The 15,860-nt window shown below is 52.4% G+C and overlaps 2 protein-coding genes across 2 annotated transcripts; both read right to left on the bottom strand.

Annotated features, from left to right (window-relative positions):
- Window positions 1–4,483: 4,483 nt before the first annotated feature.
- LOC129483981 (exonuclease GOR-like) lies at window positions 4,484–6,244 on the bottom strand. The gene has a single exon (XM_055281391.1). The coding sequence runs from the start codon at window positions 6,227–6,229 to the stop codon at window positions 4,484–4,486; it is 1,746 nt and encodes a 581-aa protein (XP_055137366.1). The 5' UTR covers window positions 6,230–6,244.
- A 5,003-nt stretch (window positions 6,245–11,247) lies between these two features.
- Window positions 11,248–13,008, bottom strand: LOC129484084 (exonuclease GOR-like). Its single transcript, XM_055281501.1, has one exon. It carries the CDS (start codon window positions 12,991–12,993, stop codon window positions 11,248–11,250), a length of 1,746 nt encoding a protein of 581 aa, XP_055137476.1. The 5' UTR covers window positions 12,994–13,008.
- Between the last annotated feature and the right edge of the window lie 2,852 nt (window positions 13,009–15,860).

The raw sequence follows: 15,860 nt of genomic DNA, 5'->3' as shown, positions 1-15,860 counted from the left end.
TGGGCAACGTTCAACACACGGGGTCTTCAAAAACTTCATAGAAAATGTACATGCTGAAAGTCTATGCATGGATTTCAATTTGTTTGCACTAAAATTAACTTGCACTAACTTGTTAGAACCTTCCTGAACTAGATCTAGACTGAGGCACTAAGAAGGATGAGACATCGGTTGAAAAGGACTCCCATCAGAGCAACATGAATTCCGCTAAAATTGCAGCAGGAACAAACATCAAATGTATGGTGAACTCGGGCGGAATAACAAAGAAGTCACTGAGGTTTTAGGAAAAGCTTGTAAGGACACTGCCCCAAAGGAATCAGCCGTTTACCAATGTATAGCTGGTTTTCAGAGGAGATGAGAAGATACGGAAGGTGAATCCTGCAGTGGCTACGAAAAGCAAATGCTGTGGAAACCATTGGGCACAGATCAGCTGTACTCACGAGCAGAGATTCAGTGGAACTTTTAAACAGGAGGGATCCCGATCCTGTCTAAAATGCAAACGAAAAATGCGAACATCAGCCGGGCATGATGGCGGGTGCCGATAATCCCCGCAACTCGGGATGCTGAGGTAGGGGAATGGAACCCAGGAGTCAGAGGTTGCAGTGAGCCGAGATGGCGCCACTGCACTCCAGCCTGGGGGGCAGAGCGAGACTCTGGAGCAGAAGAGGCCTTCTGGTTTGGAGAGTGTTCCGCTTTTCTGCTCTGGCTCCTCCCCATCTTTGCGGTTTTCCCTACCTTTGCTCATTGATGCTGGTGACCTGCCGATGGGGTTATGGAGTGTATGTCCTTTCTGCTGATGCTGATGCTATTCCTTTCTGTTTATCGGTTTTCCTTCTAAGAGTCAGGTCCCTCAGCTGCAGATCCGTTGGAGTTTGCTGGAGGTGCATTCCAGACCCTGTTTGCCTAGGTTGGTGGGAGTGTAAACTAGTTCAAACATGGTGGAAGACAGTGTGGCCATTCCTCAAGGATCTAGAAGTAGACATACCATTTGACCCAGCGACCCCGTTACCGGGTATACACCCGAAGGTTTAGAAATCATGCTAGGGTAAAGACACATGCACACGTACGTTTATGGCAGCACTATTCAGAATGCAATGACTTGGAACCCTACCCAATTGTCCATCGACGATGATAGACTGCATTAAGGCAATGTGGCCCATAAACACCAAGGATTTCTATGCAGCCACCAAAAAGGATAGGTTCATGTCCTTTGCAGGGACATGGGCGGAGCCGGAAACCATCATTCTGAGCAAACTGTCACAAGGACAGAAAACCAAACAGCCCGCGTTCTCACTCGCAGTTGAGAATTGAACAATGAGAACACTCGGTCACAGGGTGGGGAACGTTACACACTGGGGCCTGTCACGGGGTGGAGGGCGGGGTCAGGGATAGCATTGGGAGAAATACCGAACGTAAATGATGGGATGTTGGGTGCAGCAGGTCAGCATGGCACATGGATACCTATGGAAGAAGCGAGCTCTTTGGGCACACGCACCCTACAGCTTAAGATAGAATAAAATATTCTAGTGGGGAAATAACCTCTCTGTGTATTTGATTCAGGTTCTTTTGGGCAGTTTACTTAGACACACTATGCAAGCTTGAGATGCCTCAATACAAGGACACGAAGGTTTCCGTGACAATTGACATATATCAATACCTATTTCAAATACGTATTTTATCAATTCAATGCTGCCTCAAAATACCACACTTTTGTCAGAATTGGGAAGAGTGTTTCTGACCAAAGTAGTGATTTAAATAGTGCCTCACTTACATTTTCATTACATTTCTATGACCACTACAGATGTTTGACTTCTCTTGGGTGCTGTAAAACTATTCTCTTCTGAGTACATTGCTGATTTCCTGATGTTTACCTTATTGCCTGTTGAGGCCTGCAGCCCAACTAATTCGTCCGTCCAGTCTCCCATTACAGACCAGTGTGGCAAACTGAAACCACAATGAGGCCCAGGGCGCAGTGGCTCACACCTGTAAAGCCAGTACACTGGGAGGACAAGCATGGCTGATCATTTGAGGTCAGGAGTTCAAGACCCGCCTGGCCAACGTGGTGGGACCCCGTCTGTACCAGAGACACAAAGTGAGCTGGGCATGGTAATTCTGCCTCTTTATCTCAGCCGAGGGAGGAGAATCACTTGAACCCGGGAGGCAGATTCTGCCTTTCTGATCTCAGCTGAGGTAGGAGACTCACTTGAACCTGGGAGACAGGGGATCTAGCGAGCCGATATCAAGCCAATGCACCCCAACCTGGGCGACAAGAGCGAAACGCTGTCTCAAAAGAGAGCAAAACAACAACACTAAAACAGTCCTATACACCCTATAGAATACTATGAAGCCTCACAAATTAAAGAAATCGTATCATCTGCAACATGAATGAGTCTACAGGAGGTTACAGTGAGTGAAATAAAGCAAAGGCCAGGCACGGAGGCTCGTGACTGTAATCCCACCACTTTGGGAGTCCAAGGCAGGTGGAGCACTTCAGCCCAGGAGTTGCAGATCAAACTGGGCGACGTGGTGAAATCCCATCTCTACCAAAAAAAAACAAACATTAGACAGGTGTGGTGTTGGACGCCTTAGTCCTCGCTACTCAGGAGACTCAAGTGGGAAGATCTCTTGAACCCGGGAGGTGGAGGCCGTGGTGAGCCGTGTTGGTGTCACTGTACTCCAGCCTGCTTGACAGAGTGAGACCCTGTCTCCAAAAGTAAATAAATACATAATAAATTTTTAAAAAGCGAGCACAAAAATTCGAATAATGCGTGACCTGACTGATACGAGGAACGTAACATCGTTGAAATCGTAGCTGCAGAGAGCAGAAGGGTGTTTCCCCGAGGCAGGTGCCGGGGAGGGTGTGGGGAGATGTGAGTCAAATGATACCAAATTTCAGGCAGGAATATTTCTAGAGATCTACTGAGCGTCACGGCGACTACAGTGAATAACTATGTATTGCTTACTTGAAAATAGCTGTGGGAGTAGATTTTCAAAGTATTCTCATCACAATAAAATCAGGATGCGAGGAAACGAGTGTGTTAATTAGCTTGATTTGGTCATTCCACAATGTATACATATATGAAGCCTCACGTTGTACACCATAAATATATATAAATTTCACTGGTCTATTTAAAATGAAAACTTAAATACATTATAAAACTTAAATGATATAACATACAATAAAAAAGACTTGTATTTGTTAAATCTCCACAGAAGGAGTCTAAGTCATAAAGGAAAATAAACTTCGAGGAGTGGTAAAATCAATCAGAAACGTCCCATTTCATTGCTTCCCGAAACGTGTCTGACAGAGTGGACATCCTGCTGTTCACTAACTCCTTGTTCTGGAACAGTTAGTGTGTGTGTATGTATGGGTGTGTGGGCTTATACACACAAAGTAAATTAATGGTAATGAAAGCATTCTGATTCTCAGTTTAATTTAGTTATGTAGACAGACACACCCACCCCGCCCCCCAGACGCACATTTATCAAATCAGGCACTCCACCAAAACTAGCTACTTAGTGTGTCATCTCTCACTGCAGATTCAAAAGAGAAACGTGAATTTAGAGAGGCGTGATGGTTCCTTCTCTCCTGGAGCCCAGTTGGAAGTTGACTGACTGATTGGGACATTGTCGTTGGTTGGTCTGGGTGGAAGAAACCACTTGGACCCTTTATTGAACACCTACTGTGTGCCATCGTTTTAAGGCTGCCCGTGTGTTGCTTCGTTCATTCCTCACCATGACCTCCTGATCACACGCTGGAGATCAAAAACCAGAAGCGCGCAGAAGCTATTTGTCCAGTGTTCCAAAGCTACTAGGTGGTGGAATTTGAATGTGAACCCAGATGTGTAATTCTAGAGCCTAAGTGCTTCACCCACCTCCCTGTGGTGGCTCTACCGAAAAACAGCTAAGCGCGCATTGAGAAGCTGAGGACTTTCAGCTTTGCTTTTCAAGGATTTTTCTTTTCAATGTTGAAATTCATACCAAGATTGATTGGGCGCCTGCCAGGGGGGGTGGGGGAAAAATCGGGTGGGGGTGGGGAGGTTCAGAAAGCCCCACAGAAGGGGAAGATGCCCAGGACAGAAGACTGTCAGGAGGCTGTTGGGTCAGGGGGTTCGCCTTGTTCTCAGAAGCCGCGGAGGTTCAGGTGGGCTGGGGGAGGCGAGTGGTAGAAGGCCAGAGGTCTGGGAGGGACCGAGGGATGGGGCCAGGCGCGAGGGGCCGCGGCAGGGACTCGGGGGACTGGGAGTGGGGGCTCGGGCCTCGGGGAGCCCATTGGTGGAAGGACGGAGGTCCGGGAGGGGCAGAGGGATGGGGACAGGAGCGACGGCCCGCGGCAGGCACTCCGGGGGACTGGGAGTCGGGGGTCGGGGTTAGTCTCGGCTTTTGGCCCTGTCCTGCCGCCGGCTGCTCCCGTTTCTTTGGCTTTGCGGCGAGGTGGACAGGGTTAGCTCTCGGGATTGAGGGCGGTTTTGGAAGCGGCCTGGGGCTAAGGACAGGCCAGGGCGGCGGGAGAGGCGGACCGCTGGCATCGCTGGATCTGGGCGCGCTGTCGGACCTTCCACATCACCAGCTGCAGGCAGGCGTTTGCGTCCTCGCTGGAGTTGTGCCCGTCCTGGCTGTCCTGGATGATGTGTCCCAGGTAGTCGGCCGCGAGATTCCTGAGGGAGCGCTTGTAGGGGAAACCCAGGTAGTGCGGGAAGAGCACGGCCGTGTCCACCACGGTGCTGTGGATGAGCTTCAGGGCCAGCAGATCGCTCTCCAGGCTGTGCCCGATGAGGATGGTTTGGGCGCTGAAAAAGCTCAGCAGGATGGCTTGGACTTTGGGCAACGTGATGCTCGTGTTGGCGACGTCGGCCTCGGTCACTCCGGAGAACCTGGTGTTGTAGTCCACGATCTCGTTGTCGGGCTTGACGAAGGTGTCGTACACCACTCGCATGTCGGCGTCCACCACGGTGACGCGGGTCAGCTCCAGGCCGTGCGTGGTGTAGCACATCTCACAGTCCAAGGCGTAGATCCCTGGATAAGCGTCTGTGGAACACTCTTTCTCCAAGGTCTTCACGAAGCCATGGAGGCTGTCCTTGCGGCCGTCCCGCACGTGCTGCTTTGCCACCTGGCAGCCCACGGAGCCAGGAGCCGCTGCACAGCAGGTGTACTGGCTAACCCGGCCTCCAGCCACTTGGCTCGAGCGGACCCGCCCCCAGTGATAATAACACAACTGGTCGCGTACACAGCGGCCCGAGGAGGACACCAGGTACTCGGTGCCACAACGGCAGCAGACCCTGCAGGAGGAGTCGCCGGGCCCCTTCCCCTGGCCAGTGAAGAGGACGGCGCCTCCGGGCTGCTCGGGGTGCGGGAAGGGGTAGCCGTTCTCCTTGAGCTGGTCCTGGGTGAGCAGGAACTCCTGGAGGCGGCTGTACAGGGCGGCCCTGCTGAGGCCGGGCATGGAGCTGGGGGTCAGGCCCTTCAGCCTCTTGAGGGTGTTCAGGACCACGTTCAGGTACACGTTCTTGTTGGGGCTGCAGTCGTAGGCCGCCTTCTCCTCGTTCAGCGCCTTCTCCTCGGCCTCCTGCTTGGAGGCGCAGAACTTGAGACACTCTTTGGTGAACAGTTGGAGATAGCCTCGGCGGATGACGGTGGGGACTTGGCACCCCGACCTTCGGAGGATAATGGGTTCCTTCAAACGCGCTAAGGATGGACGACGGACGATCCGCTTAGAGCTGATGGTGGTGGAGGTCTTGTCTGCCATCCCCGACCTGTTGCGCGTCTTCCGTGGCTGTCTGCCGACCTTGGAGCCATTGGAGCGTTGGCTTCCGCTGGCCACCCGGGTTCTCTTGGCATCTGTGGCACCGGTGGCCAAGCAAGGGCTGTGAAAGTGGGCGATCCTCTTCCTCTCCCTGGGGGCTGAGATGCGGACTGCGGAGGGTCTCTCTGCCAGCTTTGGGGCGGCTGGCAGGCAGCAGGCCGATCCCCGCTGCGCGGGGAAGCACCAAGCCTCCGTCACCATCTCGGGCCACGCAGGGGGCACAGCCGGACCCGTATTCTCGGGCTCCGTCTGGATCCCCACAGATGCTGAGGCCCGCTTGTGCATCTGGGGCACCCAGAGCCCGAAGCTCTGGGCAGGCTGATGAGAGGGCAGTGGGAATTCTGGAGCCTCGAGGGCCGCCTCCTCGGCCGCCTTCTTGGCTTCTGGATAGCCAGGTGGGAACCAGCAGGGAGCTGTGGCTCGCAACATCTCGCTGCCTTCGGGAGCACCTGCGTGGCTCTGCTCCTCTCCCAACTGGCGGCTTCAAGGAGTGCCGCCGCGGAGGCGCACCGCCTTTATATACGCACAGGGCTCTTCTGTGAGAGAGGGTGGGACTTGTCCTTCATTACGTTGCTACTTCCATCCAATCACACTGAACCTCATCTTCCACCAGACTCCAGCTTGCGGGGGGGCTCAGGGTCTGCTAATGGAAGCAACCCGAACTCCTGGTTGCTAACCTTGGAGCTAGCTTGCTTTTCCTGAGGTGATTAAGTGTCCCTGCTCAGCAGTACCATAATGGCTAGTGGAACTGAGCCACATAGCCGCACATTGAGTTTCAGGGAGGTTGCTCAACTTGCTCGGGCCCACACAGCACCGCCACGGAGCCGGGACTGGGCCAGCCGTCTGCTGCTGCCTGCTAGAGGGCAGGATGTGTCTGGGCTTGCCTTTCCCTGCTCTGTGCACTCCTCCACCGTGGGCAGCTTGAGGACAGGAAGCGGACCGCAACCACTTCTCTCCCAGGACGTGGGCAACGTTCAACACACGGGGTCTTCAAAAACTTCATAGAAAATGTACATGCTGAAAGTCTATGCATGGATTTCAATTTGTTTGCACTAAAATTAACTTGCACTAACTTGTTAGAACCTTCCTGAACTAGATCTAGACTGAGGCACTAAGAAGGATGAGACATCGGTTGAAAAGGACTCCCATCAGAGCAACACGAATTCCGCTAAAATTGCAGCAGGAACAAACATCAAATGTATGGTGAACTCGGGCGGAATAACAAAGAAGTCACTGAGGTTTTAGGAAAAGCTTGTAAGGACACTGCCCCAAAGGAATCAGCCGTTTACCAATGTATAGCTGGTTTTCAGAGGAGATGAGAAGATACGGAAGGTGAATCCTGCAGTGGCTACGAAAAGCAAATGCTGTGGAAACCATTGGGCACAGATCAGCTGTACTCACGAGCAGAGATTCAGTGGAACTTTTAAACAGGAGGGATCCCGATCCTGTCTAAAATGCAAACGAAAAATGCGAACATCAGCCGGGCATGATGGCGGGTGCCGATAATCCCCGCAACTCGGGATGCTGAGGTAGGGGAATGGAACCCAGGAGTCAGAGGTTGCAATGAGCCGAGATGGCGCCACTGCACTCCAGCCTGGGGGGCAGAGCGAGACTCTGGAGCAGAAGAGGCCTTCTGGTTTGGAGAGTGTTCCGCTTTTCTGCTCTGGCTCCTCCCCATCTTTGCGGTTTTCCCTACCTTTGCTCATTGATGCTGGTGACCTGCCGATGGGGTTATGGAGTGTATGTCCTTTCTGCTGATGCTGATGCTATTCCTTTCTGTTTATCGGTTTTCCTTCTAAGAGTCAGGTCCCTCAGCTGCAGATCCGTTGGAGTTTGCTGGAGGTGCATTCCAGACCCTGTTTGCCTAGGTTGGTGGGAGTGTAAACTAGTTCAAACATGGTGGAAGACAGTGTGGCCATTCCTCAAGGATCTAGAAGTAGACATACCATTTGACCCAGCGACCCCGTTACCGGGTATACACCCGAAGGTTTAGAAATCATGCTAGGGTAAAGACACATGCACACGTACGTTTATGGCAGCACTATTCAGAATGCAATGACTTGGAACCCTACCCAATTGTCCATCGACGATGATAGACTGCATTAAGGCAATGTGGCCCATAAACACCAAGGATTTCTATGCAGCCACCAAAAAGGATAGGTTCATGTCCTTTGCAGGGACATGGGCGGAGCCGGAAACCATCATTCTGAGCAAACTGTCACAAGGACAGAAAACCAAACAGCCCGCGTTCTCACTCGCAGTTGAGAATTGAACAATGAGAACACTCGGTCACAGGGTGGGGAACGTTACACACTGGGGCCTGTCACGGGGTGGAGGGCGGGGTCAGGGATAGCATTGGGAGAAATACCGAACGTAAATGATGGGATGTTGGGTGCAGCAGGTCAGCATGGCACATGGATACCTATGGAAGAAGCGAGCTCTTTGGGCACACGCACCCTACAGCTTAAGATAGAATAAAATATTCTAGTGGGGAAATAACCTCTCTGTGTATTTGATTCAGGTTCTTTTGGGCAGTTTACTTAGACACACTATGCAAGCTTGAGATGCCTCAATACAAGGACACGAAGGTTTCCGTGACAATTGACATATATCAATACCTATTTCAAATACGTATTTTATCAATTCAATGCTGCCTCAAAATACCACACTTTTGTCAGAATTGGGAAGAGTGTTTCTGACCAAAGTAGTGATTTAAATAGTGCCTCACTTACATTTTCATTACATTTCTATGACCACTACAGATGTTTGACTTCTCTTGGGTGCTGTAAAACTATTCTCTTCTGAGTACATTGCTGATTTCCTGATGTTTACCTTATTGCCTGTTGAGGCCTGCAGCCCAACTAATTCGTCCGTCCAGTCTCCCATTACAGACCAGTGTGGCAAACTGAAACCACAATGAGGCCCAGGGCGCAGTGGCTCACACCTGTAAAGCCAGTACACTGGGAGGCCAAGCATGGCTGATCATTTGAGGTCAGGAGTTCAAGACCCGCCTGGCCAACGTGGTGGGACCCCGTCTGTACCAGAGACACAAAGTGAGCTGGGCATGGTAATTCTGCCTCTTTATCTCAGCCGAGGGAGGAGAATCACTTGAACCCGGGAGGCAGATTCTGCCTTTCTGATCTCAGCTGAGGTAGGAGACTCACTTGAACCTGGGAGACAGGGGATCTAGCAAGCCGATATCAAGCCAATGCACCCCAACCTGGGCGACAAGAGCGAAACGCTGTCTCAAAAGAGAGCAAAACAACAACACTAAAACAGTCCTATACACCCTATAGAATACTATGAAGCCTCACAAATTAAAGAAATCGTATCATCTGCAACATGAATGAGTCTACAGGAGGTTACAGTGAGTGAAATAAAGCAAAGGCCAGGCACGGAGGCTCGTGACTGTAATCCCACCACTTTGGGAGTCCAAGGCAGGTGGAGCACTTCAGCCCAGGAGTTGCAGATCAAACTGGGCGACGTGGTGAAATCCCATCTCTACCAAAAAAAGACAAACATTAGACAGGTGTGGTGTTGGACGCCTTAGTCCTCGCTACTCAGGAGACTCAAGTGGGAAGATCTCTTGAACCCGGGAGGTGGAGGCCGTGGTGAGCCGTGTTGGCGTCACTGTACTCCAGCCTGCTTGACAGAGTGAGACCCTGTCTCCAAAAGTAAATAAATACATAATAAATTTTTAAAAAGCGAGCACAAAAATTCGAATAATGCGTGACCTGACTGATACGAGGAACGTTACATCGTTGAAATCGTAGCTGCAGAGAGCAGAAGGGTGTTTCCCCGAGGCAGGTGCCGGGGAGGGTGTGGGGAGATGTGAGTCAAATGATACCAAATTTCAGGCAGGAATATTTCTAGAGATCTACTGAGCGTCACGGCGACTACAGTGAATAACTATGTATTGCTTACTTGAAAATAGCTGTGGGAGTAGATTTTCAAAGTATTCTCATCACAATAAAATCAGGATGCGAGGAAACGAGTGTGTTAATTAGCTTGATTTGGTCATTCCACAATGTATACATATATGAAGCCTCACGTTGTACACCATAAATATATATAAATTTCACTGGTCTATTTAAAATGAAAACTTAAATACATTATAAAACTTAAATGATATAACATACAATAAAAAAGACTTGTATTTGTTAAATCTCCACAGAAGGAGTCTAAGTCATAAAGGAAAATAAACTTCGAGGAGTGGTAAAATCAATCAGAAACGTCCCATTTCATTGCTTCCCGAAACGTGTCTGACAGAGTGGACATCCTGCTGTTCACTAACTCCTTGTTCTGGAACAGTTAGTGTGTGTGTATGTATGGGTGTGTGGGCTTATACACACAAAGTAAATTAATGGTAATGAAAGCATTCTGATTCTCAGTTTAATTTAGTTATGTAGACAGACACACCCACCCCGCCCCCCAGACGCACATTTATCAAATCAGGCACTCCACCAAAACTAGCTACTTAGTGTGTCATCTCTCACTGCATATTCAAAAGAGAAACGTGAATTTAGAGAGGCGTGATGGTTCCTTCTCTCCTGGAGCCCAGTTGGAAGTTGACTGACTGATTGGGACATTGTCGTTGGTTGGTCTGGGTGGAAGAAACCACTTGGACCCTTTATTGAACACCTACTGTGTGCCATCGTTTTAAGGCTGCCCGTGTGTTGCTTCGTTCATTCCTCACCATGACCTCCTGATCACACGCTGGAGATCAAAAACCAGAAGCGCGCAGAAGCTATTTGTCCAGTGTTCCAAAGCTACTAGGTGGTGGAATTTGAATGTGAACCCAGATGTGTAATTCTAGAGCCTAAGTGCTTCACCCACCTCCCTGTGGTGGCTCTACCGAAAAACAGCTAAGCGCGCATTGAGAAGCTGAGGACTTTCAGCTTTGCTTTTCAAGGATTTTTCTTTTCAATGTTGAAATTCATACCAAGATTGATTGGGCGCCTGCCAGGGGGGGTGGGGGAAAAATCGGGTGGGGGTGGGGAGGTTCAGAAAGCCCCACAGAAGGGGAAGATGCCCAGGACAGAAGACTGTCAGGAGGCTGTTGGGTCAGGGGGTTCGCCTTGTTCTCAGAAGCCGCGGAGGTTCAGGTGGGCTGGGGGAGGCGAGTGGTAGAAGGCCAGAGGTCTGGGAGGGACCGAGGGATGGGGCCAGGCGCGAGGGGCCGCGGCAGGGACTCGGGGGACTGGGAGTGGGGGCTCGGGCCTCGGGGAGCCCATTGGTGGAAGGACGGAGGTCCGGGAGGGGCAGAGGGATGGGGACAGGAGCGACGGCCCGCGGCAGGCACTCCGGGGGACTGGGAGTCGGGGGTCGGGGTTAGTCTCGGCTTTTGGCCCTGTCCTGCCGCCGGCTGCTCCCGTTTCTTTGGCTTTGCGGCGAGGTGGACAGGGTTAGCTCTCGGGATTGAGGGCGGTTTTGGAAGCGGCCTGGGGCTAAGGACAGGCCAGGGCGGCGGGAGAGGCGGACCGCTGGCATCGCTGGATCTGGGCGCGCTGTCGGACCTTCCACATCACCAGCTGCAGGCAGGCGTTTGCGTCCTCGCTGGAGTTGTGCCCGTCCTGGCTGTCCTGGATGATGTGTCCCAGGTAGTCGGCCGCGAGATTCCTGAGGGAGCGCTTGTAGGGGAAACCCAGGTAGTGCGGGAAGAGCACGGCCGTGTCCACCACGGTGCTGTGGATGAGCTTCAGGGCCAGCAGATCGCTCTCCAGGCTGTGCCCGATGAGGATGGTTTGGGCGCTGAAAAAGCTCAGCAGGATGGCTTGGACTTTGGGCAACGTGATGCTCGTGTTGGCGACGTCGGCCTCGGTCACTCCGGAGAACCTGGTGTTGTAGTCCACGATCTCGTTGTCGGGCTTGACGAAGGTGTCGTACACCACTCGCATGTCGGCGTCCACCACGGTGACGCGGGTCAGCTCCAGGCCGTGCGTGGTGTAGCACATCTCACAGTCCAAGGCGTAGATCCCTGGATAAGCGTCTGTGGAACACTCTTTCTCCAAGGTCTTCACGAAGCCATGGAGGCTGTCCTTGCGGCCGTCCCGCACGTGCTGCTTTGCCACCTGGCAGCCCACGGAGCCAGGAGCCGCTGCACAGCAGGTGTACTGGCTAACCCGGCCTCCAGCCACTTGGCTCGAGCGGACCCGCCCCCAGTGATAATAACACAACTGGTCGCGTACACAGCGGCCCGAGGAGGACACCAGGTACTCGGTGCCACAACGGCAGCAGACCCTGCAGGAGGAGTCGCCGGGCCCCTTCCCCTGGCCAGTGAAGAGGACGGCGCCTCCGGGCTGCTCGGGGTGCGGGAAGGGGTAGCCGTTCTCCTTGAGCTGGTCCTGGGTGAGCAGGAACTCCTGGAGGCGGCTGTACAGGGCGGCCCTGCTGAGGCCGGGCATGGAGCTGGGGGTCAGGCCCTTCAGCCTCTTGAGGGTGTTCAGGACCACGTTCAGGTACACGTTCTTGTTGGGGCTGCAGTCGTAGGCCGCCTTCTCCTCGTTCAGCGCCTTCTCCTCGGCCTCCTGCTTGGAGGCGCAGAACTTGAGACACTCTTTGGTGAACAGTTGGAGATAGCCTCGGCGGATGACGGTGGGGACTTGGCACCCCGAGCTTCGGAGGATAATGGGTTCCTTCAAACGCGCTAAGGATGGACGACGGACGATCCGCTTAGAGCTGATGGTGGTGGAGGTCTTGTCTGCCATCCCCGACCTGTTGCGCGTCTTCCGTGGCTGTCTGCCGACCTTGGAGCCATTGGAGCGTTGGCTTCCGCTGGCCACCCGGGTTCTCTTGGCATCTGTGGCACCGGTGGCCAAGCAAGGGCTGTGAAAGTGGGCGATCCTCTTCCTCTCCCTGGGGGCTGAGATGCGGACTGCGGAGGGTCTCTCTGCCAGCTTTGGGGCGGCTGGCAGGCAGCAGGCCGATCCCCGCTGCGCGGGGAAGCACCAAGCCTCCGTCACCATCTCGGGCCACGCAGGGGGCACAGCCGGACCCGTATTCTCGGGCTCCGTCTGGATCCCCACAGATGCTGAGGCCCGCTTGTGCATCTGGGGCACCCAGAGCCCGAAGCTCTGGGCAGGCTGATGAGAGGGCAGTGGGAATTCTGGAGCCTCGAGGGCCGCCTCCTCGGCCGCCTTCTTCGCTTCTGGATAGCCAGGTGGGAACCAGCAGGGAGCTGTGGCTCGCAACATCTCGCTGCCTTCGGGAGCACCTGCGTGGCTCTGCTCCTCTCCCAACTGGCGGCTTCAAGGAGTGCCGCCGCGGAGGCGCACCGCCTTTATATACGCACAGGGCTCTTCTGTGAGAGAGGGTGGGACTTGTCCTTCATTACGTTGCTACTTCCATCCAATCACACTGAACCTCATCTTCCACCAGACTCCAGCTTGCGGGGGGGCTCAGGGTCTGCTAATGGAAGCAACCCGAACTCCTGGTTGCTAACCTTGGAGCTAGCTTGCTTTTCCTGAGGTGATTAAGTGTCCCTGCTCAGCAGTACCATAATGGCTAGTGGAACTGAGCCACATAGCCGCACATTGAGTTTCAGGGAGGTTGCTCAACTTGCTCGGGCCCACACAGCACCGCCACGGAGCCGGGACTGGGCCAGCCGTCTGCTGCTGCCTGCTAGAGGGCAGGATCTGTCTGGGCTTGCCTTTCCCTGCTCTGTGCACTCCTCCACCGTGGGCAGCTTGAGGACAGGAAGCGGACCGCAACCACTTCTCTCCCAGGACGTGGGCAACGTTCAACACACGGGGTCTTCAAAAACTTCATAGAAAATGTACATGCTGAAAGTCTATGCATGGATTTCAATTTGTTTGCACTAAAATTAACTTGCACTAACTTGTTAGAACCTTCCTGAACTAGATCTAGACTGAGGCACTAAGAAGGATGAGACATCGGTTGAAAAGGACTCCCATCAGAGCAACACGAATTCCGCTAAAATTGCAGCAGGAACAAACATCAAATGTATGGTGAACTCGGGCGGAATAACAAAGAAGTCACTGAGGTTTTAGGAAAAGCTTGTAAGGACACTGCCCCAAAGGAATCAGCCGTTTACCAATGTATAGCTGGTTTTCAGAGGAGATGAGAAGATACGGAAGGTGAATCCTGCAGTGGCTACGAAAAGCAAATGCTGTGGAAACCATTGGGCACAGATCAGCTGTACTCACGAGCAGAGATTCAGTGGAACTTTTAAACAGGAGGGATCCCGATCCTGTCTAAAATGCAAACGAAAAATGCGAACATCAGCCGGGCATGATGGCGGGTGCCGATAATCCCCGCAACTCGGGATGCTGAGGTAGGGGAATGGAACCCAGGAGTCAGAGGTTGCAGTGAGCCGAGATGGCGCCACTGCACTCCAGCCTGGGGGGCAGAGCGAGACTCTGGAGCAGAAGAGGCCTTCTGGTTTGGAGAGTGTTCCGCTTTTCTGCTCTGGCTCCTCCCCATCTTTGCGGTTTTCCCTACCTTTGCTCATTGATGCTGGTGACCTGCCGATGGGGTTATGGAGTGTATGTCCTTTCTGCTGATGCTGATGCTATTCCTTTCTGTTTATCGGTTTTCCTTCTAAGAGTCAGGTCCCTCAGCTGCAGATCCGTTGGAGTTTGCTGGAGGTGCATTCCAGACCCTGTTTGCCTAGGTTGGTGGGAGTGTAAACTAGTTCAAACATGGTGGAAGACAGTGTGGCCATTCCTCAAGGATCTAGAAGTAGACATACCATTTGACCCAGCGACCCCGTTACCGGGTATACACCCGAAGGTTTAGAAATCATGCTAGGGTAAAGACACATGCACACGTACGTTTATGGCAGCACTATTCAGAATGCAATGACTTGGAACCCTACCCAATTGTCCATCGACGATGATAGACTGCATTAAGGCAATGTGGCCCATAAACACCAAGGATTTCTATGCAGCCACCAAAAAGGATAGGTTCATGTCCTTTGCAGGGACATGGGCGGAGCCGGAAACCATCATTCTGAGCAAACTGTCACAAGGACAGAAAACCAAACAGCCCGCGTTCTCACTCGCAGTTGAGAATTGAACAATGAGAACACTCGGTCACAGGGTGGGGAACGTTACACACTGGGGCCTGTCACGGGGTGGAGGGCGGGGTCAGGGATAGCATTGGGAGAAATACCGAACGTAAATGATGGGATGTTGGGTGCAGCAGGTCAGCATGGCACATGGATACCTATGGAAGAAGCGAGCTCTTTGGGCACACGCACCCTACAGCTTAAGATAGAATAAAATATTCTAGTGGGGAAATAACCTCTCTGTGTATTTGATTCAGGTTCTTTTGGGCAGTTTACTTAGACACACTATGCAAGCTTGAGATGCCTCAATACAAGGACACGAAGGTTTCCGTGACAATTGACATATATCAATACCTATTTCAAATACGTATTTTATCAATTCAATGCTGCCTCAAAATACCACACTTTTGTCAGAATTGGGAAGAGTGTTTCTGACCAAAGTAGTGATTTAAATAGTGCCTCACTTACATTTTCATTACATTTCTATGACCACTACAGATGTTTGACTTCTCTTGGGTGCTGTAAAACTATTCTCTTCTGAGTACATTGCTGATTTCCTGATGTTTACCTTATTGCCTGTTGAGGCCTGCAGCCCAACTAATTCGTCCGTCCAGTCTCCCATTACAGACCAGTGTGGCAAACTGAAACCACAATGAGGCCCAGGGCGCAGTGGCTCACACCTGTAAAGCCAGTACACTGGGAGGCCAAGCATGGCTGATCATTTGAGGTCAGGAGTTCAAGACCCGCCTGGCCAACGTGGTGGGACCCCGTCTGTACCAGAGACACAAAGTGAGCTGGGCATGGTAATTCTGCCTCTTTATCTCAGCCGAGGGAGGAGAATCACTTGAACCCGGGAGGCAGATTCTGCCTTTCTGATCTCAGCTGAGGTAGGAGACTCACTTGAACCTGGGAGACAGGGGATCTAGCGAGCCGATATCAAGCCAATGCACCCCAACCTGGGCGACAAGAGCGAAACGCTGTCTCAAAAGAGAGCAAAACAACAACACTAAAACAGTCCTATACACCCTATAG

Source organism: Symphalangus syndactylus, chromosome 6 (genome assembly GCF_028878055.3).
Source record: "Symphalangus syndactylus isolate Jambi chromosome 6, NHGRI_mSymSyn1-v2.1_pri, whole genome shotgun sequence".
Classification (NCBI taxonomy): domain Eukaryota; kingdom Metazoa; phylum Chordata; class Mammalia; order Primates; family Hylobatidae; genus Symphalangus; species Symphalangus syndactylus.
This window is presented reverse-complemented; position numbering and strand designations above follow the sequence as displayed.